The sequence below is a fragment of the Trichosurus vulpecula genome, chromosome 1 (genome assembly GCF_011100635.1).
Source record: "Trichosurus vulpecula isolate mTriVul1 chromosome 1, mTriVul1.pri, whole genome shotgun sequence".
Classification (NCBI taxonomy): domain Eukaryota; kingdom Metazoa; phylum Chordata; class Mammalia; order Diprotodontia; family Phalangeridae; genus Trichosurus; species Trichosurus vulpecula.
Window position 1 is genome coordinate 521980182 of NC_050573.1, and position 21616 is coordinate 522001797.

General features: G+C 44.3%; 1 protein-coding gene across 2 annotated transcripts in view; it reads left to right on the forward strand.

Annotated features, from left to right (window-relative positions):
- TNFRSF13B (TNF receptor superfamily member 13B) overlaps positions 1 to 21616 on the forward strand; it is a 34901-nt gene that overhangs the window by 8774 nt on the left and 4511 nt on the right. The window contains exons 3-4 of one of the 2 annotated variants that reach the window (XM_036741904.1): positions 427 to 543; positions 19478 to 19666. In XM_036741904.1, coding sequence (XP_036597799.1) covers positions 427 to 543; positions 19478 to 19666 — 306 coding nt within the window. Of the gene's footprint in view, positions 1 to 426; positions 619 to 19477; positions 19667 to 21616 lie in introns of both variants that reach the window. The other variant, XM_036741903.1, reaches the window with a different exon arrangement.

The window sequence follows — 21616 nt, forward strand, 5'->3', positions numbered from 1 at the left end:
TCATTATTATTTTATATATTTTGGTCACGTGGCTATAGAAATTATATCAATTTACATGATAATTTTGTTGTACGTTTGAAAGGACTAGCAAGTTGTCCATAGCAGATTGGCAGTTTCATGTGCAATCACCTTTTTTATTTTACTCTGTTATGGAACTGCTTGTTTTATTCCATAAATTAAAAATAAAAAAAAGAAATAAGATCAAAACACAGTCCAGGGACAAAGTCCTTTATAATAATTTATCCACAGGATAAAAATCTCCTAGTAGGTGGTGGAGTAGATAGAATACTGGCTCTGGAGGGAGGAAGACCTTTGTATCTGGCCTCGGACATTTCCTAGCTGTGTGACCCAGGGGATGGGATGAGCCTTACTGTTTCGTTCTTGAAGAACTGAAGCATTTACTTTTTGCCAATCTCCATTTCCCAGAGTCTCTGAAGTGCAGCAAGAAACAAGGCAGCTACTACGACCACCTGGTGAAAGAGTGCATCAGCTGCTACTCCATCTGCGGACAGCATCCGAAGCAGTGCGCCCACATCTGCCAGAGTAAGAAATCCGACCCCAAGAGAGTCAATGTCACTGCAGCACATGGGCAGCACTGGATTGCGGATTCTGGGAGAGGTATCAGAGAAGCGGATACCAGGCTCTGGGGGTGGAAGGAACTGGGGTCAGAGCCAAGAAAGGCACTGAGAAAGGTCAAGGGGCTGGATGATCACCATGCCAGAGGCCAGGTGGATAGAGAGAGCAGAACTCAGTGGGCACAAACCCCTGAAGGCAGAGGAAAGAGGGCCAGTCAAAGTCCAGAGAAACAAATATGGCAAAAGGTAGGAGGCAAAATAAACAAAAAAAACCAAAAAACAACTAATTGTACTAGTCAGCCCCATTTATAGAATATTGAACATTATTTAGAATATTGAAAATTGGGAAAAATCTAAAATCCCCCAAATAGTGATATGACTAAGCAAACAACAGTTTGAGAAGGAAGCAAGGGTGAGGAACCTGTGGCCTTCTAGGTCCTCAAGTGTGGCCCTTTGACTGAATCCAAACTTCACTGAACAAATCTTTTTGTTTTGCAGGGGGGAAGGCAGGGCAATTGGGGTTAAGTGACTTGCCCAAGGTCAACAAATCCTCTTAACAAAAGGATTTGTTCTGTGCAACTTGGACTCAGTCAAAAGGCCACACCCAAGGACCCAGAAGGCCACATGTGGCCTTGAAGCCTCAGGTTCCCCACCTCTGGGGGGGAAGATCACTGAATTTGAGATTGAGGGATTTTGGTTGGAATCCCAATTTGTCTGTCCTTCAGCAAATCATTTAGTCTCTATGTTTTCTATCCTTAAATTTAATTTTATTATTTTTTTCAGTTAATAAAGAACTTCTATACTTTCCCTATCATTCCTCCAGTTGAACATATAAACAATGAACAATTAAACAATGAAGGGCTTCTTTTAAAAAAGCCCTTCATAACAAGTACTCATCTCCGAACAAAATAAATTCCCACGTTGACCACGTCCAAAAATGTATTTCTTTTTCTGTACCTCATGCCCATCACCCTTCTGCCAGGAGCTGGGTGCCATGCTTTACCATGGATCCCCTGGAGGCATGACGGATCATTGCATCCATCAGAGGTCATTGTATAAATCATTTTCCTAGTTCTGCTTACTCCACTTTGTATCAGTTCACAGAACCCTTTCCTCTGAAACTATTCATCTCTTCTTGTCTTATGGTGCAAAAAAATGTTCCATCACATTCATATGCCATAGTTTGTCAGCCAATTCATGGGCACCTACTTTGTTTCCAGTTCTTTGCTACAACAAAAAAGGTCTCCTATGAATATATGTGTATGTTTGGTCCTTGCTTTTATCTCTTTATGGTATACGCTAGCAATGGCCCCACAAGGACATCTGATGACTTTTAAGGAGGACTTCCTGCACTTAGTCTTAAGCCTGTGTTTGATTGATTCACTTATGATATCTAGGCTCTGTTTACACCTAGTTCACTTAGTCTAATGGATTGTTCTTACCTGACAAAGGTATCAGGGCGAAGCACCTTGTCATTGGCTTTAAGTGGAGGAAGACAATTGGATTGATTGACTCATTCAGCCTCCGATACATACAAAGGAGACAGAAAATTATTGGGGGGGGGATAGAATTTCTATAGGGGTGGTAGCACCTGGAAAAGGTCAGAATCAGTTTCCTGTAGGAAGAAGCCCTTGTGCTGAGCTTTGAAGGCAGGTAGGGATTCTAGGAGGATGGTTTGAGGATGGAGCGTATACTAGGTACCTGGTGTCTGTGTGAAGGCATGAATGTGGGAGATGAAGTGTAGCGTATAAGGTGCAGAGAGAAGGCTGCTCTGATTAGAATGTAGAGTGTAATTAATCTGGAAAAGTAGTCTGGAACCAGCTTGGAAAAGGCTTTAAAAGCCAGATGCAGGAGTTTGTATTTTATCTTAGAGGCAGCGGGGAAACCGCTAAAGTTTCTTGAATAAGAGAGTGGCATGGTCGCAAATGTGCTGTAGGAGTATCATTTGGCAGCTGTGGAGGACAGCTTGGAGAGGGGAGGTCGGGATCAGGAGCTAAACAAAGTGTCCTAAGGGCCGGAAGGAGGGTGGTGACTGCATGAGTGAAGAGAAGCGAGGTAGGCCTGAGAGATCTTGGGGAGGTAGAATCAGTGAAATTTTGTAATTGGTTGGACATGATGGGGAGACATGTGCGAGTGACGAGTCAAGTATGACTCCATTGTGATGAACCTGAGTCACTGGAAGAATGGTGATATATATTCTCTCTCTCTTTTTTTTTTTTTGGAGGGGGAAGGGAGGGCAATTGGGGTTAAGTGACTTGCCCAAGGTCACACAGCTAATAAGTGTGTCAAGTGTCTGAGGCCAAATTTGAACTCAGGTCCTCCTGTCTCCAGGGCTGGTGCTCTATTCACTGCACCACCTAGCTGCCCCGGCAGTATATATTCTCAACACAAATAGGAAGGGTAGGAATTCGGAATCATTTTAGTGGCACAGTGGATAAAGCGTTGAACTTGAAGTCAAGGAAGTCAAGGAAGACTTGGGTTTGAATCCTGCCTCTGACGCAGGACCTTGGGCAAATCACTTATCACTGCCAGCCTCAGTTTCCTCATCTATAAAATGGGGATAATTATAGCACCTACCTCGCAGAGTTATTGTGAGGCCCCAGTGAGATAATGTTTGTAAATGTGCCTTATGAACCTTAAAGAGTGACATAAATGTTGGCTATTATTATTATTATTATAGGAAGAGGACAGAGAGGATAGTGAGTTCCGTTAAGGACAAGTAGAGTTTGAGATGACAATAAGGCATCCAGCTGGAAACATCCCATAGGCAGTTGGTGATATGGCTTTAGAGCCCAGGAGAAGTTATAGATCTGGTGAAGATATGATGAAGATAGATATGATGAAGATGACAACAGATGTGATCACTGAGAGAGAGAGAGAGAGAGAAAGAGAGAGAGAGAAGAAGGTCCAGGACAAAGTCCTGGAGTTCACCTACATCAAGGACATGGGACCTAGACATCGATCTAACAAATAAAACAGAAGTCAGATGGGTGGGAGAACAGGGAGAAAGAGCAGTGTCATGAAAACCTTCCTAGACAGAGTCCAGGTAGGAGGAGGTGGTCATCAACGGTGTGAAATACTATGGACAGTTCAAAAAGAATAAGAAAAGGACCTCAGATCTGGCAATGAAGAGATCACTGATAACCTTGGACAGAGTAGTTCCAGTTGAGCGATCAAGTCCAAAGCCAGAGTCCAAAGGGCTAAGAAATCAATGGGAGGTCTAAAAATGGGGGGCGGGGAGTGTAGATGACTTTTTCTAAGAGTTTGGTGATGACTTTAAGGAGACAAGGGCACCTGAGTGGCACAATGGATAGACTGTTGGGCCTGGAGTCAGGAAGACTCATCTTCCTGAGTTCGGATGTGGCCTCAGACATTTACCAATTGTCTGACCCAGAGCAAGTCATTTAACCCTGTTTGCCCGAGCTGGAGAAGGAAATGGCAAACCCCTTTAGTATCTTTGCCAAGAAAACCCCAAATGGGGTCAAAAAGAGTCAGACACAACTGAAACAACTGAATAACAATAATAACATCGTTGGGGCAGCTAAGTGATGCCATGGTGCACAGAGTGCCAGGCCTGGAGGCAGGAAGACCCAACTTCTTGGGTTCAAGTCTAGCCTCAGATACTTACTAGCTATGTGACCCTGGGCAAGTCGCTTATCCCTGTTTGCCTCAGTTACCTCATCTGTAAAATGAGCTGCAGAAGGAAATGGCGAACCACTCTATCTTTGCTAAGAAAGCCCCAGATGGAGTCACAAAAAGTGAGACATGAAGCAGGTATATATGCAGTTTGCCGAAGATGATAAAATTTGTTATGCAAATGAAATTAAATTGTGGGAAGAAAAAAATGCTTGAAATAGATGGGAAGATATTTTACATTTTAGGAATCTAAAAGCCAAAATTGGAAAACATCCTGAAGACGTCTATTGATGTTTGCATCTTCCTAGTGAATATAATAAATCCTCAAGGAATCAGTTGGGTCTCTCACTTACATAGGACCGCGGCCAAATTTCCAAGAACAATGTTGGCGAACATTTCATATTAATCTCTTTTTGTTAACACATGGACTTCAGCCAGCATGCTGACATAGTTTGGATTAGCATCTGGCTATGGATATTCTGCTGGTATAGACGGTCTAAATTTAGACAGAATTTGCTTTTGGAACTACTGAATACCAAAAAACACCCAAAAACATCTAGGTGTAGGAGTGATTAATTCTACCCTTAGATAAAGTTAAATCAAAACTGGGAAATATTTTTAATACTGGATGATGATAAGAAAGTATGCTTGTTTCCTGATGAGGAAACAGGCATTCAATTTTCTCAAATTGTCTTAAATTATAAAAGCCACAATGTATTTTTATTTTTTGATTTTTTTGGGGGGCAGGGCAATTGGGGTTAAGTGACTTGCCCAAGGTCACACACAAATGTGTCAAGTGTCTGAGGTCAGATTTGGACTCAGCTTCTCCTGACTCCAGGGCCAGTGCTCTAGTCACTGTGCCACCTAGCTGCCCCTGTTATGTATTTTTAAAGAATGAGGAACTGACCTAGGTAAATGTCAACACCTAGGTCATGTGGTATTCAGAGATGACAATTAGACACACATACAATTGCTGGTTTCATTTAGGACTTTAAAAAAAAATACTGAAAGATTTGTAAATGTTCCCATCCATCCTGTCAACTCTGTGCACATTGGTGTTTATATCACAGAGAATAAAATCTTCTAATCCAATTCTAAAAAAAAAAAAACCAACAAAGAGTCGGACATGACTGAGATGACTGAGCAAACACAACGGATAAAGAGATGTATGAGATGATAGTTTGAGAGGATGATAGAATTGCGTTAAGGTTTTTAGAAGATCCGGTCATGTTTGTAGGTGGAAGGGAAATAGTCTTTGGATGAGGAGAAACAAAAAATTAGAATGAGAGAGGGGTTAGATCATCAAAGTATCCAATAGAGACGGAGATCAAGTATTTGTCCAAAATTGTACTGATAGTAACAGAGCTGGGATTCAACCCTGGTCTTATGGTTTCTTGTCCAGTGCTCTCTCCAACAAGCCACAGCATCCCCTAGAGAATCGTGTTCAGCTCAGGGCACCACATTTTAAGGACATGGACATGCTGGAGTTTGTCTGAAGGTTGATCTGGATAAATCAATCAATCAATTAACATTTATTAAGCACCTGATATATACCAGGCATTGTGCTAAGCGCTGGGGATACAAAGAGGCAAAAACCAGTCGCTAACCTCGAAAAGCTTTTACTCTAATGGGGGAGACAGGAAACAAATGAATACATAGATACAAAGCAAACTATATACAGAATAAATAGGAAATAATTGACAGAGGGAAGGCACTGGAACTAAGAGGGGTTAGGTAAGGCTTCCTGCAGAAGGTGGCATTTTTGTTGGGACTTAAAGGAAGCCAGGGACATCAGCAGTCAGAGTGGAGAAGGGAGAATGGTCCAGGCATAAAGGACAGCCAGAGAAAATTCCTGGAGCCAACTGGCATTCATACCATATTCATTTCCATTCAATAAATATTCACTATATGCCAAGCACTGTGCTAGGTGCTGGGAATACAAAGAGAAAATATCCAACCGTCACTGCCCTCAAGAAGCTTACGTTCTATTCAAGCTGGAGGGAATAAAATGTACATACAACGAAATATAGTATAAGGAAAACTGAGGAGACACAACAGTAACAATGGGGGGAGAGGGAAATCAGGGAAGATTTCATGGAAGTGGTGACATAAGTTTAGTTTGGAGAAAAATAAGGATTCTGAGCAGCAGAAATAAAGTGCATTCCAGCCGCAGGACAGAGTCCAGTGCAAACGTATAGAGGTAGGAGATGGAATATTGACTTTGGAGAACGGAGTGTAGCCCGTTTGGGCTGGAAGGTGGAATCATGGAAGGAACAACATGCAATAAAGCTGGGGAGGTAGGCCAGAGCCAGAATACAGAAGCCGCTAAGTGCCCGTCTATGGGATTTGCATTTTATTCCCAAGGCAATAGGGAACACATTTTTTTTTTTTAGTTGAGGAGTAACATGGTCAGACCTATTCCTCAGAAACATGAATTTGATTATCTATGTGGAGGGTGGATTGGTAAGACACCAAGAGGGAGGGATTATAGCCGTGTAAGAGAGGCATGAAGACCTGAACTGGGAAGAACCTAGAGGAGCAATTGAAGGAACCAGGGGTGGTTATTAAGAAGAAGAGAAGATTTATGGTCAGGTCATGGTTGCTCTCTTCCGGTGTTTGGCAAGGCTGTTGTGTGGAATAGAAATAATTTGTCTGCTTATTTCTTTGACACCAAGACTAGGGGTCATAGAACTGGGGCCATATAAAAGAGGCTGCAACTGGGGCCATAGAACAATTGGGGCCATATAAAAGCAGGTGAAAGATCGTGAAGGGGTAGTGAGCTTCTCATTACCGGAGGTCTTCCATGGGAAGCTGGCTTGGGCATTCCTCAGAGGTGTTACGGAGAAAGTTCCTGTTCAGGTATGGGGTAAGGCACAGGCTCACAGATTAGAACAAGAGCTGGAAGGGACCCTAGGAAGCCATGGCATCTAGCCTCCCTATTTTACAGATGAAGGAGCTGAGGCCCAGACTTGTGGACCAGAACTCTATCTGCTGTGTCGTTCTGCTTTTCTTTTTTTGCATGTGTGAAGTTGTTTAAGATTATTTATTTATTTTCAACTCAAGGCAGAAGCTAGAGTCCTGGACCTACAGTGAGGAAGATGCTGTTTGGTCATTTCAGCTGTGTCTGACTCTTCACGGCCCCATTTGGGGTTTTCTTGGCAGAGATACCGGAGTGGTTTGCCATTTCCTTCTCCAGCTCATTCTATATTGTGAGGAAATCAAGGCAAACAGGGTTAAGTGACTGGCCCAGGGTCACACAGCTAGGAAGAGTCTGAGACTGGAATTGAATTCATGAAGATGAGTCTTTCTGATTCTAAGGCCAGTGCTCTATCCTAGCTGCCTCAAAGTCAGGAGGGCCTCTATTCAAATATAACCCTGGATACTGTGTCAACCTGGGCAAGTCACTTAGCTTCAGTCTGACTCAGTTTCTTCAAAATGGAGATAACAGTAACACCTACCTCCCGGAGTTGTTGTGAGGCTCCAAAGAGATGGTATTTGTAAAGCTCTTTTCAAACCTTCAAGCGCTACACAGATGCTCTCTATTTATGATAATCATATTATTATCATAAGAAAAAGTCTCAGCCAAGCAAATCTTCAGAAGTTTGAACGTATAAAGCGAAGCAGTAACCCAGAAGGACCCAGCGAACATAAGTAAAAGTTGCCTCCGAGAAGGAGGTCACTGTTACCTTACAAATGCTTCCTGTTTGGGGGTTTTGGGGTAGCTTGGGGCCTGCCCACCAGAGACAGTAGAAGCAGCTCTCTGAGGGGCAGCTAGCTGGCGCAGTGAATAGAGCACCGGCCCTGGAGTCAGGAGGACCTGGGTTCAAATCCAGCCTCAGACACTTGATACTTACTAGCTGTGGGACCTTGGGCAAGTCGCTTAACCCCAATTGCCTCACCTCCCCCTTCTGGAAAAAAAAACAGCTCTCTGGGGTGGGTAGAAAAAGCTGAGAGACACTCCTTTCACTAGATGGATTAGGACCCTTGGTAGATGGTCATGAGGACCAAGCTGTGTGATCTCCCTGCTCTTAACTGTAAAATGAGGTGGTTCAACGGGCTGGCCTCCAAGGTCCCCGCCAGATCTATCTGTGATGGCGTGATAAAGATGCCAAGTAGGACGGTCCCCTCAGCTAGGATTCATTCATTCATTTGCACTTCCACAAACATTAAGGGATGGCGTTGTTCAAGGCCTAAGCGCAGGAGCAGATGACAGACACCACGTGCCACGTTCTTTTGATGGAGCACCTTTTTTCACAGAGTCCAGATTTCTTAGTAGAAGTGGTTAGTTGGGGGTGGGGTGTTGCTACATGGTGCAGTAAGCATGATGCTAGTTCTGGAGTCAAAGACCTGAGTTCAGATCCCAGCTCTGATACTTATCGGCTCTTTAGCCATGGCCAGGTCAATGAGTTTCTCTGAGCCTTGGCTTCCTCCTCAGTAAAGAGAGTCATAGTGGAGATGACATAATGACATAGTGGAGAGGATGCTAGCTTCACAGTCAGGAAGACCTGGGTTCAAGTCTTGCCTCAGACCCATTCTGGGTATAATGTCCTGGGCAAGTCATTTAAACCTCTCAGTACCCCAGGTCATTCAATAAGACTGAAGGTTGTATAAGTGAAGGGAATTTCCTCACTGGGAGTTCCCTAATTCCACTGCTCAATGAACAAGTGGTTATTAAACATCTATTATCTGAAAGGCACTGGATTAGAAAGAATGGCAGGGGGCAGCTAGGTGGTACCATGGATAGAATGCTGGCCCTGAAGTCAGGGACCTGAGTGCAAATCCATCCTCAGATACTAGCTGTGTGATCCTGGGCAAGTCATTTTACCCTGATTGCCTTCAAAAGTAAGATAAAGAAAAAAAATTTTAAAAGGAATGGTAAAAGTAGTCTCTGCCCCCAAGTAGCTTATATTTTAATGGTATGTAGATGAAACTAAAGCTCAACCCCACAATGGGGAAAATATTACCCATGTCATTAACCTCACTTATTTGGAGGAAAGAGTTTTGTAAACATCTAGGCAGATGGAAATATGATTTTTTTATTATTGTTAATAAGGATGGAGGCTGAGGTTGGGTGGGCTGGGTGAAGGGGACCCACGAGGTGATTTAGAATACCTTAGAGAGTCATGCCCACAGTGGGTACTGGAGCCTATGCCCATCTATGGATGCCCTGGGAATTCCTGGGTGCCTAGATATCCAAGACTCAAAGGTGATTCCCCGCCCCACCCCAGGCTAACCCTTTACCAAAGGATTTACCCAAAGGGATAATCTGAGTTTGGGAGGTATCCACTGTTACTCCTCACTGGCTCCAGAAAGCTGCCTCTAATGTTGCCCTAACACCCCCAGCTCCTGCTTCCCCTACTTCCCTCCCAAACTATAGCCAGGGATGAAAAGGGACTGGCCCCTCGCTACAAAACTTTGGAAAGGCTGGAAACCTTCGTCCATGCCAGGGATTTCGGGCAGCTCCCTAAGTCCCCCAATGCCCCTCTTTGTCCCCCTTGCAGAGAAAAGTGTTATCAGATTAAGACTGTTTGGGAAGTGAAACAGAGATTTATAGGGGTTCTGTAAATACATGAGTGCTATCGACTTAAGCCAGCTGACAGCATCAAAGAAAGATGGATGAGAAGAGGAGGGAGAAAAGAAGCAACTCTCCTCCCTTTCACTTCTCCCCATCCTCCTGAAACGAATGAAAATTCCTGAAAGATGGAGTTTCTGGGTAATTAAGGATCAATTTATTAATTATGACTGGCAAGTAATCAGTAAAGTGAGGTTGGTGGTTTCTCTTGGCAACCAAAGACGACCTCTGGAGGCCCCTTGAATGGTTAAATAACTGTGGAAAAAGGGTTGTGCCTGATGGGTGGAAATCAACTCTGATTGGTTAACAATTAATGAGAGAATGAATATTCTAATGAAAGGTGGGTTTATTCTAATGAGGGGCTGGGGGCAGGGGATGTGACTCCGATCTTGTCATTCTTGGACAAAGAGACTCCTCTCTACCCAGGTCACACCCGACTAGGGCAATCCATACAAAGGATCTACTATTCTCCACTCCAGTCCTACTGAAGTGGAACATGATGGACCAGAATTCACCTACGTTAGATGGTCGGAGTGGGGTGAATTCTTTAGGCAAGGTCAGAAATGGCCTTGAGAGTCTGGGCTTTGAATGAAGGGAAGTGGGTCCCGTATATAAAATTGGTTATTAATGTGATAAGAAAATAGTCATTTTTCTCCCTCTCTACATCAATAGTTGTTGCAGAAGGTCAACTCAGTTCAACAAGCAATTACTAAGCTCTTGTTATGTAGAAGGCAGGCACCGGGCTGGGTGCTGGTGATGCCAAGAAAGAAAAATCCTCAAGGAGCTTAGATTCTTGGGGGAGGGAGAAATGACATGTGCATGGACAGGAATGATAGGTACACAGATGAGTAAATATAAAGAAATTTGAGCAGAATCTTTAATTATTGGGGTATCAGGAAAGGCCTCTTATGGGACATGGCCTTTGTGCTGAGCCTGAAGGAAGCTAGGGATTCCAAGAGTTGGAATTGAGAAGGAAGTGCCCTCCAGGCCAGAAGTGGAATGCTGAAGTTGGGGAGAAGCAGGTAGGCCAGCTTGGCTGGATGTAGAGTAAAGGAAGGGGGGTAACATGAAATGTCTGGAAAGGTAGGCGGGAGCCACATTGTGGAAAGCTTTTAATGCCACACTGAGCACTTTGTACTTTATCCTGGGGACGATAGGGAGCCAGTGAGGATTTTTTAGTATGGGAATGATGCAGTTAAATGCGCGTTTTAGTAATATTGTTTTTGGCAGCTGCGTAGCAGATGCATTAGAGAAGGGAGAGACTGGAAGCAGGGAGCCCAACTAAGAAACTATTGTTTAAAATAAAAGAGAAAGAAAGAAAGTATTGCACTAGCAAAAGATGATAAAAGCATGTGTAAATGGAGAGAAGAGGATGGATGTAAGAGATATTGTTGAGACAGAATCCACATGGTTTGGCAATTGATTGAGTATTTATTATGAGCCAGCTAGGTTGTGCACTGGGTCTGGTGTCAGGAAGACCAGAGTTCAAATCCTGCCTCAGACACTAGCCGTGTAGCCCTGGGAGAGTTACTTAACTGCTGTCTGCCTCGGTTTCCTCATCTGTAAATTATGGATAACAGTAGTACTTACCTTCCATGATTGTCATGAGGATCAAATATGAAAATACTCGTCAAGTGCCTTTCAAACCTAAAATAGTTTCATAAATACTGGCTATGTGGGGGAGGGGGAGGTAATGGAGAAGAAAGATGGATGACTCGAAGGTTATGAACCTGGGGGAATGCAAGGATGGTGGTGCCCTCAACAGGAACAGGGAAACTTAGAGGAGGAGTGAATTTAGGAGTAAAGAGAATGAACAGAATGAGCCCCTTTTCAGACATACTGAGTTTGATGCCAGTAATACATACAGGGGGATGTATCTAGCCAAGAGATTAGAGCTATATGAGACCAAAGTTGTAGGGCAGCTAGGCAGTAAAATGGATAGAGTATCTGGTCTGGAGTCACAAGACTTGAGTTCAAATCCAGCCTTAGACGGTAACTAGTTCTGTGACCCTGGGCAAGTCACTTCACCCTGTTTGCCTCAGTTTCCGCATCTGTAAAATGAGCTGGAGAAGGTAAAGACAAACCACTCCAGTATCTCTGCCAAGAAAACCCCAAATAGGATCATAAAGAGTCAGGAATGACTGAACAGCAAAGTTGTATGGCACAGGTTGTATAGCTAACTTGCTGAAATGGAAGGACTGGAATGGGAGTCTGGAGCCCTGAGTTTGAATATCCGCTCTGTCATTTACTTCCTTGGGCAAATTGCATCTCCTTTGCTGGGGCTCAGTTTCTTTATCTGTAAAATGGGTTGGACTCTATGACTTCACAAGTCTTTTCCACTTCTAAATCTCCGATCCTTGGGCTCATGTGGATGATAATAGCAGTCTACCACTCAGAGGACACGAATCCCAGCAAAACTGCCTTTTCCCTGACCCCATCTTTTTCCTTTTTTCAGTACTGCTTTTCCCCCAGGCCTTTTTCTAGGGGTGGAGGAGGGATTCAAAGCCTTAGCTTGAACAAGCTGCTCTCTCTCTCCATTTCATCCTCTTTCTTATGAAGCTTTAGAGAGCAGGCCTCTTTCAGGGGAGCCAGTTGGGGTTGTAAACAGGAAGTTTAGGGGCTACAGGTGCCCCTCCAGCTTAGGTGTGGTCCATTTGAAGTCAGGGAAGGACTAGGTATTATCTGAAAGTTCCAGCGGTAAGATTCTATCACATGGTGGCCACATTTTTTTTTTTTTAGAAAAAGGTTTAGAAACTGGTTTTCCTCCTAACTACTGTGTTAATTCCTCTATAGTTCTGCCCTGCCCTGGCCACAATCCCATAGTTCCACTGCTCTGTGGGCTGTGATGGTTATTCTCAGTCCCACTTGGAAAGGGAAAGTTCCCTTGCCCTAGCCCCAAGGTAGGTAATGAAGTGTTGACCTGAAAGTTTGGTTAAAGGAGGCAAACAGGCTGGGTGATATGTAAATCCATATTGTTTATTCCCTTAAAGCCAGCAGCATACATACATGTATGGAGCCGGATGAAATCTGACTGTTTGAACAAAAGAATGAGAAGGCTTAAATACATTTTTAGAACAGTCCCAACTCAGCGTGTCTGTGTTACTCAAATTATGATCTCCATGTATGTTTAACCATGGTACAAGAAAAGGACTTTTCTTAATTGAATAGGTTGTAAATACAATAAGGTAAGAGAGTTGACAAAGTGTCCATTGAAATTACAACCCAGGATCTCTGTGTTTAATTTACCATTTACATGCCATAACATAGTATATGTCCATAAAATATTAAGATAAGAAAAAGGTCCCATTATTCAAGATAGTGTCTCAGGTTAAGGGGCTCACCCTTAATGGCCATAGACAGAGGACAGGATGCTTTTAAGTCAGCCTGATCTGGCCTTGTTGACATAGGAAGAGGACAAAGAAGCTGTTAGATCCAGGCTCTTCTTCTGGTTGATTATTAGTTCAGGCTCTGGCCCTTACTGAAGTTACTAAATTGACATTAAATGCTTATCAATGGATACCGAGAACCATGCCTAGGATGCTGACATACATAAGTAACCAGGATGATTGTTTTCCATTCCACACTGGGCCCTGCCTCAGGGAGGTGGCCAGGAGGTAAAAATGAGTGGTGAGCCTGATAGACAAAGAATACCATCTACTCCCAGCATCAAGGCCAAAGGAGTAGGAATCTATCTCCCTGTTGCTTGTCTTATAACCCTTTCTTTCCTTGTCAAGGGCTGGACTTGTGGATTATAATTTGTAACTTATAGTCAGGTAAGTGGTACAGTCGATAGAGCGTTGTGCCTAGACTCAGGAAGATCTGAACTGAAATCCAGACTCAGCCATGTGGCCCTGGGCAAGTTACTTAACCTCTGCCCGCCTTCTTCATCTGTAAAATGGAAGCGGTAATAGTACTTACCTCCCAGGGTGGAATGAGGCTAAGGGCGAGGATAAAATAGAAGCAATGAGGTGGTACCTAGGCCTGAAGTCAGAAAGACAGGAGTTCAAATCCAGTCCATCAGACACTTAATAACTGTGTGACCCTGGCAGAGTCATTTTGCTTCGGTTTCCTTGACTATAAAACGGAGAGATGTTTCACAAACATTTATTACGTCAAGTACTGTGCTAATAAGCCCTAAAGACTAATGGCATCTGTCTTCCAGAGTTGAGACAATATTTATAAAGCACACAAAAAATGTATAAATATTTATGCAGGCACTATGTAAATACTAGTTACTATTGTTATAATTAAAATGAGGTGATATTTGTAAACCGCTTTGCAAACCTTAAAATGCAATACAAATGCTAGCCATCATCATTATTATTAACTTGATTTCATCTTCATAAAAATGACATAATGTGATTTGAACTTGACCTCATGGATGCATTCAAATGAAATAGTAACCTAGATCTGGAGTTGGGTTGGAAGGCTTATCAGATCCTTAAATCCAGGGATTCTTAATCTGGGGTCTGTGAACTTGTTTGGGGGGTTTTTTAATCTGGATAACTGCATTTCAATATAATAGGTTTCCTTTGTAATCCAGTGTATTTTATTTTAAAAAACATTCTCCTGAACACTGTTACATTGTTGGTAGAGTTGTGAACTGATCCAGCCGTCCTGGAGAGCAAACGGCTATAAAAACGTGTATACCCTTTGACTCAGGAATATCCCAAATATCTAGGGCTATATCCCAAAGAGATCATACAGGTGGAAAAGGGACTCGTATATAGAAAAATATTTATAGCAGCTCTTTTTGCGGTAGCAAAGAATTGGAAACCAAGGGGCTGCCCATCAATTGGGGAATGGCTGAACAAGTTGTGGTATATGAATGTAACGGAATACTATTGTGCTATAAGAAAGGAGGAGGAGACGGACTTCATAATAATCTGGAAAGATGTATATGAACCGATGCTGAGTGAGGGGAGCAGAACCAGGAGATCATTATACACGATGATAGACACACAGTATCTGTGATGACTGACTTTGATAGACTTGACTCTTCTCAGTAATACAAGGTTCAAAGACAGCTCCAAAGGACTCATGCTGGAAAAAGCTATGCACACCCGGAGAAAGAATTACAGAGTCTGAATGCAGATTGAGGCAAATTATTTGCTCTCTCTTTTTTCCCTTCTTTTTTGTTTTCGTTTCTTCTTTCTCATGATTCATTCCATTGGTTGTAATTCTTCTTTACAACTTGAAAAAAAAATTCTCCTGAGAGGGGGTCCATATGTTTCACCAGACTGCCCAAGGAGTTTATGACACAGACAAGGTTAACTCCTGTTCTTGTCCAACTGTCTTATTTTACAGATGCAGAAACTGAGGCCCAGAGAGGGAAGTGACTTGCCCAAGGCCACAAAGGTAGTCTAGGCAAGATTCAAATGCAGGCTGTTGGTTTTTTTGGACTGGATGTTTGGTTTCATTGGCATAGGCTACTCTCAGGGAGGAAACCCTCTACCAAAGCAGGGCTTCACCCACTTGGTAATTTATAGTCTCAATAGAGTTGCCTGTGGTCCTGAGAAGGCAAGTGATTTGAACCCAGGTCTTCCTAAATTCGAGGCTGATTTCCATCTGTATCTCCATGCTGCTGTTCCATTTTATAGGTGAAGAAACTGAAGTTTGGAGAGGTTGATCTGCAAGGTCAGGCAGCTAGTGTGCCTGGGCCAGGGCTCTAACCCCATTGGAGCCCATCACATTCAACTAAGGGAAAGGAGCCTCATTTCCTCAGCTGTTGATTGAGGGGGCCCTTCCAGCTATGATGCTATAGTCCCTTCTGCGGGGCCATCAAGCATGGCAGGCACCATTTCTTCCCATTATTTCCCATTGTTTTGCAAAGAACCGTGGCTCAAGGGGAGTGGAAGCGAGGAGAGGGCCAGCTGCCATGGAGAAAATGGAAGATCTAACTTTAGGCTGCTTTAAAAATTGTCAGCAGGGCTTAAAGGAAACCACAGAAGAAGCATTATCTCTCACTCCCCCATAGCAGGTGAAGATGGCTATCAAAAGCTGGGAGCTACTGCCCTCTTGTGGTAGCTGTCTTGGAATTGCACCTGCTGGGAAAAAATGGTGTTTCTCCTTGGAAAGGACCTTAGACTGCATCCCTACTAGGTCTTCCCACCCACTCCCATCCCCTATTAATGAGTAGAAAACTTTTGTTGCTTTGGTGCATGGTCTAGATGTGAGACTCTACTGGGGGCAGATATGGGATCCTGGGAGCCTGGCCTTGGGATGTGTGTGGAAAGCTTAGCTCTGGCTTGCCCTCTTATTATGAGACCAGTGAGAGAGGGTGGTTCGTTGCTGGAAGTGCCCTGGCTCTGCACATTCCCAGGCCTTCTCCACCCAAAGGGGTCTTTCCTTCTTCCTACCTGCACGATTTTCTTCCAGACTGAGGCTTCTGCTCCTCTGAGGGTTCACAGCTTTTGTATCACTGTCTGCTACAAGTTTCTCCCCCCAGGAAGCATCAAGGGGAGGGAACAGTGGCGTAATTAGGGATCTGGGCACCTTGGCTAAATTCAGTTGAGTGGGGAGAGGGGTGTGGTGATGAAGATAACAATACCATTCACCTTCCCTCCCTCTCCCCCCACCCAACCCCCTCAGGCCTGTGCTCCTTTGAGGGTTGAGACCCAAACAGAGGGAGTGACCTACTCAAGGTCACTCAACTGCTTACTAACTGAGCCAGGGCTAGAATCCTGCCTCTTGACCTCCAGTCCGCAGTACTTTCTAATCACAGTGAGCATTTATGTAACACATTTATGTAGGGCAGCTAGGTGGTGCAGTGGCTAGAACGGCAGGCCTGAAGTCAGGAAGACTCATGTTCCTGAGTTCATATCTGACCTCAGATACGTACTAGCTGTGTGACCCTGGGCAAGTCGCTTAACCCTGTTTGCCTCAGTTTCCTCATCTGTAAAATGAGCTGGAAAAGGAAATGGCAAATCATTCTAGTATCTTTGCCAAGAAAACCCCAAATGGGGGCATCTAGGTGGCACAGTGAATACAGCACTGGCCCTGGAGTCAGGAGACCTGAGTTCAAATCCGGCCTCAGATACTCGATAGTTACTAGCTATATTGGACAAGCCACTTAACCCCAATTGCCTTGCCTTCCCCCTCCAAAAAAAGGGAGAAAACCCCAAATGGGGCCATGAAAAGTCAGACACAGTTGAATAACAAGATATAGCATTGTGAGGTTTGCAAAGCACTTTATCAGTTTTCTTTCATTTGACCTTCGTAACCACCCTTGGAGGTAAGGCTATTATTATCATCCCCATTTTGCAGACGAGGAAACTGAGGTAAACAAAAGTTAAGTGATCCGCCCAGGGTCACAGAGCAAGTAAGTATGTCAGGATTTGAACTGAGGTCTTCTTGACTCTAGGCTCAGTGCTTTATCCACACTGCCACCTACCTGCTATATTGAGAGCTATAGGAGTTCCCTCATCTCATCCTTGTATACTTCTCTTTTTGCTAAAGGATGCCTTTGATTGGGAGGAAACGTGTTCTTGAAGGAGCCCTGTATTTGGAGTCGGAGGATCTGAATTCAGATTTTGGTTCTGCTGCTTAATCTCTGTGTAACCTTGGACATATATTTGTAGTTGGAAAGGACCTTAGAGGCCATCTGATCTAACTGCCTTATTTTACAGATGAGGAAACTGAGGCAGAGGGTCCTCCCAGTCTGAGGCAGGATGTGCACTTTTTCTCATATTTCATGCCCAGCACTCTAGGGGCTGTCTCCAGTCGTCCTGATCTATATCTTCCCACTGGACCCAGATGGCTCTGGAGGAGAAAGTGAGGCTTGTGACTTTGCACAGCCCTCCTTTACTTAAATCCAATTCACTTGTAAGGCATGGCATCATTTCCCTGGTATCGTGGTCCTCTTTGAGAATGAAGGGCAAACAATGATCTGCAAATAGTAGTAGGAGCTGCCCTACTGGGGACACAACTGGAACTGGCCAGTTGGGCAACACAACTCACCCTTCCTTCCTCCCTCCCTTCCTCCCTCTCCTCCTCTCCTTACTCCCTCCCTCCCTCCCCTTCCTTCCTTCCTCCATCCCTCCCTTTCTCCCTTCCCTCCCCTCCTTACTCCCTCCCTCTCTCCCCTTCCTTCCTTCCTCCCTCCGTCCCTCCCTTCCTCCCTCCCCTTCCCTCCTTGCTCCCTCCCCTTCCTTCCTTCCTTCCTTCCTTCCTTCCTTCCTTCCTTCCTTTTTTCTTCCCTTCCCTGCCCTCGGTGGGGCATGGCTTGCTTTTCCAAACTAGATATGACAAGTGGCCACCACTAATTAAATGGAAAGTGAAAATGACCAAGCTTTTGTTCCCTTCAGAGTTTGCTATTGTCAGTTCATGATTTTATGTCTAGAGATATAGGAATCATGATTTTATCTCCAGAGAAATATGAACCCCAAATTTTTGCTAGACTTATAACAGTTCAATACTGATCTTTCACTTTGTCTAATGGTTTTAAATTAGTCCCTGTACCCATAGGTTTAGTTCAAACCAAACATTTTTTCCCTCTGGAACAGTGGTATCTAACTATGCATATAAGGATCCCGGCAGGTGGCATATTGACTTAGAAAACCATACGGTAGCATTACCTATGTTTTATTGTAATTTTATTTATTTCATGAAATATTTCCCAATTACATTCTAATTAGTTTTGTACCAGTGTTGGAAGCAACACCGCCTGGGGGCAGTATGTTTGGTGTCTCTCCTCTAGAATAAAGGCTCTTTTTTCTTTCTGTTGGTAAGAATGAAATATTTCTGTTGATCAGCTTATCACATTGGCCAGCTTAAGAAACAAAATAACCCTTTAAGACAAAGGCAAATGTCTCCGAAGCCAGGAGGGAAGGGGCGGGGATGAGAAAATGAGTAAATAATCCATTAAACCACCCTCTCCAGGGAGAGGAAAAGGGAAGGAGGGAGGTCAGTCATCTCCCATGCTTGCGTTGGGCTCAAGACTCTGGCTCAGGAATCCCCTCAGCTGTTCATGACTTCCCATCCACTTTCCTCACGGCTCCATGCCCTCCTTCTTCCTACTGGCCTTTCTTTGCTCAGCATCTGCCTCTCCTACCCATAATTCCCCCCCTTCCCAGGTCAGGTTTAGGCCCTCTGGGTAGTCTGACCTCACCCTAAGTCTGCAATTCCATCAGAGTTTAGGAGACGATGGGAGGGATCTTTCTGCCAGCAGCTGGCGTCACCCATTTCCCCTTGCCCAAGTCTGTCTTTTGACCATGCTCAAAAGGGCTTTATTGCATGCAGAGATGCAAGCTAGGTAGGGCAGCGGGATAATGTCCTGCCTCAGACATTTACTGGGTGTATGATCCTGGATAAGTCACTTTACTTCTTCAGCCTCAGTTTCCTCATCTGTAAATCTGGGATGATGACAGCACCTAACTCACTGTTGTGAAGATCTAATATATATTATCACGGGAACAATTTGTACAGAGAATTATTCACCCTGTGGCACCTCCTCACGCTGTGATCTGAGAAGGAGAGGTGCAAGAATAAGTAGGTTCTCAAGGCCAAAGCCTGAAGGCCCTCCTGGCTCGATTCCTCCCCACCCACCAACCCGGCACAAACACACGTTCTGCCCACACAAAGGACAGGCAGCCCTAGGGTTTTACCTGTGACTTGCCTGGCCTGAATCTCCTTCTCTCGGCACCCCCTGAACACACCTGTCTGAATGACCCCCCTGCCCGTGTCTCTGTTTTAGCCGAGGCAAGCCCCCTGCTGCAACTGGACCAGAAGCTGAGTGGGGACCCAGGACAGCTGGCTCTGGTCTACACCATCCTGGGGCTGTGTGTGTTCACTATCTTGTGCTGCTTTTTTATCACGATGGCCTGCTTCCTCAGGAGGAAGGGAGACCAGCCTCGGCCGGTGAGGGATCAGACCTCCACTGAGGGTATGTAAGTAGATGGGACGGGGCCTCTTCCCTAGCTGGTATCCTTGGGTTTTCTTGCCCCCCTTTGCCCCTGGCCCCCACCCCCAAGCTCTCTATCTCGTCCCTCCTTTACACAAGGCTTTCAGAGGACCTCTGGTTCAAGGTGGCCCCTTATTACATCATTCTGTGAAGGCAACTGTGAAGGTACACGTTGAAAAAACCTAATTAGAAGGTGGACTCCTGAGCACAGTTGTGCATGGTGTATGTATGTGTGTATGTGGGGGGCGGGGGAGAGGGGCATGACGATGACATCCACCCCTCAAGTTTGGAGCCCCCGAGGGATTTTGGTTTATTTCTGCATTTCTGCAGCTCCCAAGGGCCTTGGGTGTTTGGGGGAAGTGGAAGCTCCTCAGGTTACACGTTCATTCAGGTAAACAAAGGTTAAAGTGAACAGCCAGAGGACAAACTTTGTGGCAGGAGGAGGGGCTCTCCCTTCCAGTTCCAAAATTCTGGGATTCCTACAGTCTCACTGTCACCTGTCCGGGGATTGGTGTGTCTAGGAAAATCACCGAGGTCAATGGGGACAGTGAAGATATAACCAGAGAGTCCAGAGAGCTGGCCTTGGAGTCAGAGTCCTGGGTTCAAGTCTTGAGCCTCCCAGACATATTAATTGTGTCATCCTGTGAAAGTCACTTAATTTCTCAGCCCTGCAGGCAACTCTTTAAGACCAGCTGTGCATCCGTACTGGTTAAGGAAGTCTTCTAGTATAGAGTTATCCACACCAATGAAATAATAAAAACGATCGTTGTCCTTCAGTCGACTCTATGTGACCTCATCTGGGGTTTTCTTGCCATCTCCTTCTTCAGCTCACTGTATTACAGATGAGGAAACTGAGGCAAACGAGGTTACATGATTAGCCCAGGGTCACACAGCTAGTGTCTGAGTCACGAAGATGAGACTTCCTGACTCCGGAGGGGCCTGGCACTCTAGCCACTGCTCCATCTAGTCGCCCTCACAAAAACAAGTTAGGATTTATAGAATGCCTACTATGTGCCAGGTACTGTGCTAAATGCCTTATTATCTCATTTGATCCTCATGACAACCCTAGGAGGGAGGTGCCATTACTATCATTTTCATTTTACAGTTCGGGAAACTGAGGCAAACAGGGTTGGGTGACTGGCCCAGGGTCACACGGCTAGTAAGTATCTGAGGATGAATTGAACTCAGGTCTTCCTGGCTCCAGGTTCAACACTCTATTTACTGCATCACCTAGGAGATAGCTAGAGCTATAGACACATAGATGTATATGTATGTGTATATATATATATATGTAAGTGTATATGTATGTGTGTTATTCGTAAATATGTGTATATATGTATGCATGTTTATGTATATATATGTGTGTGTGTGTGTGAGTTAACAAACATCTATCACCTTTTATAGGTCATATACACTGCTACCCAACAGGAATACAAATGCACATATATTATATATATCTATATATCTATATCTATATATCTATATCTATATATCTATATATCTATCTATCTATCTATATATATATATATATGTATATATATATATATATCTGACCTCCGTAAACCTTAAAGTGCTATCATTGTTAATATTATCATTACTGCTATAATCCTCATTCCAAGTCCCCTCTGCCTCAGGGCTTCCCTGCAGAGACCCCTAGAGCAACTCCAGCCCCTGTCTCACCGGGTTTTTGTGAGCTCACACAAGAGGGTTCTTCTGCTAAAGCTAAGTCTCTCCTCTGTTATCATTGCTAGAATTCCAATCTGGGCTCTAGGTGACCTTGGGCAAGTCACTTAAGTCTATGGGCCTCCGTTTTCTCACCTGTAAATGGAAGGAGTTGCCTTAGATCATCTCTGGGGTCCCTAACATTTCTAAATCCATGCTTCTATCGTGACTTTGCACCTCTTTGTTCTTCCAAGTCCTGGATCTGGCTGG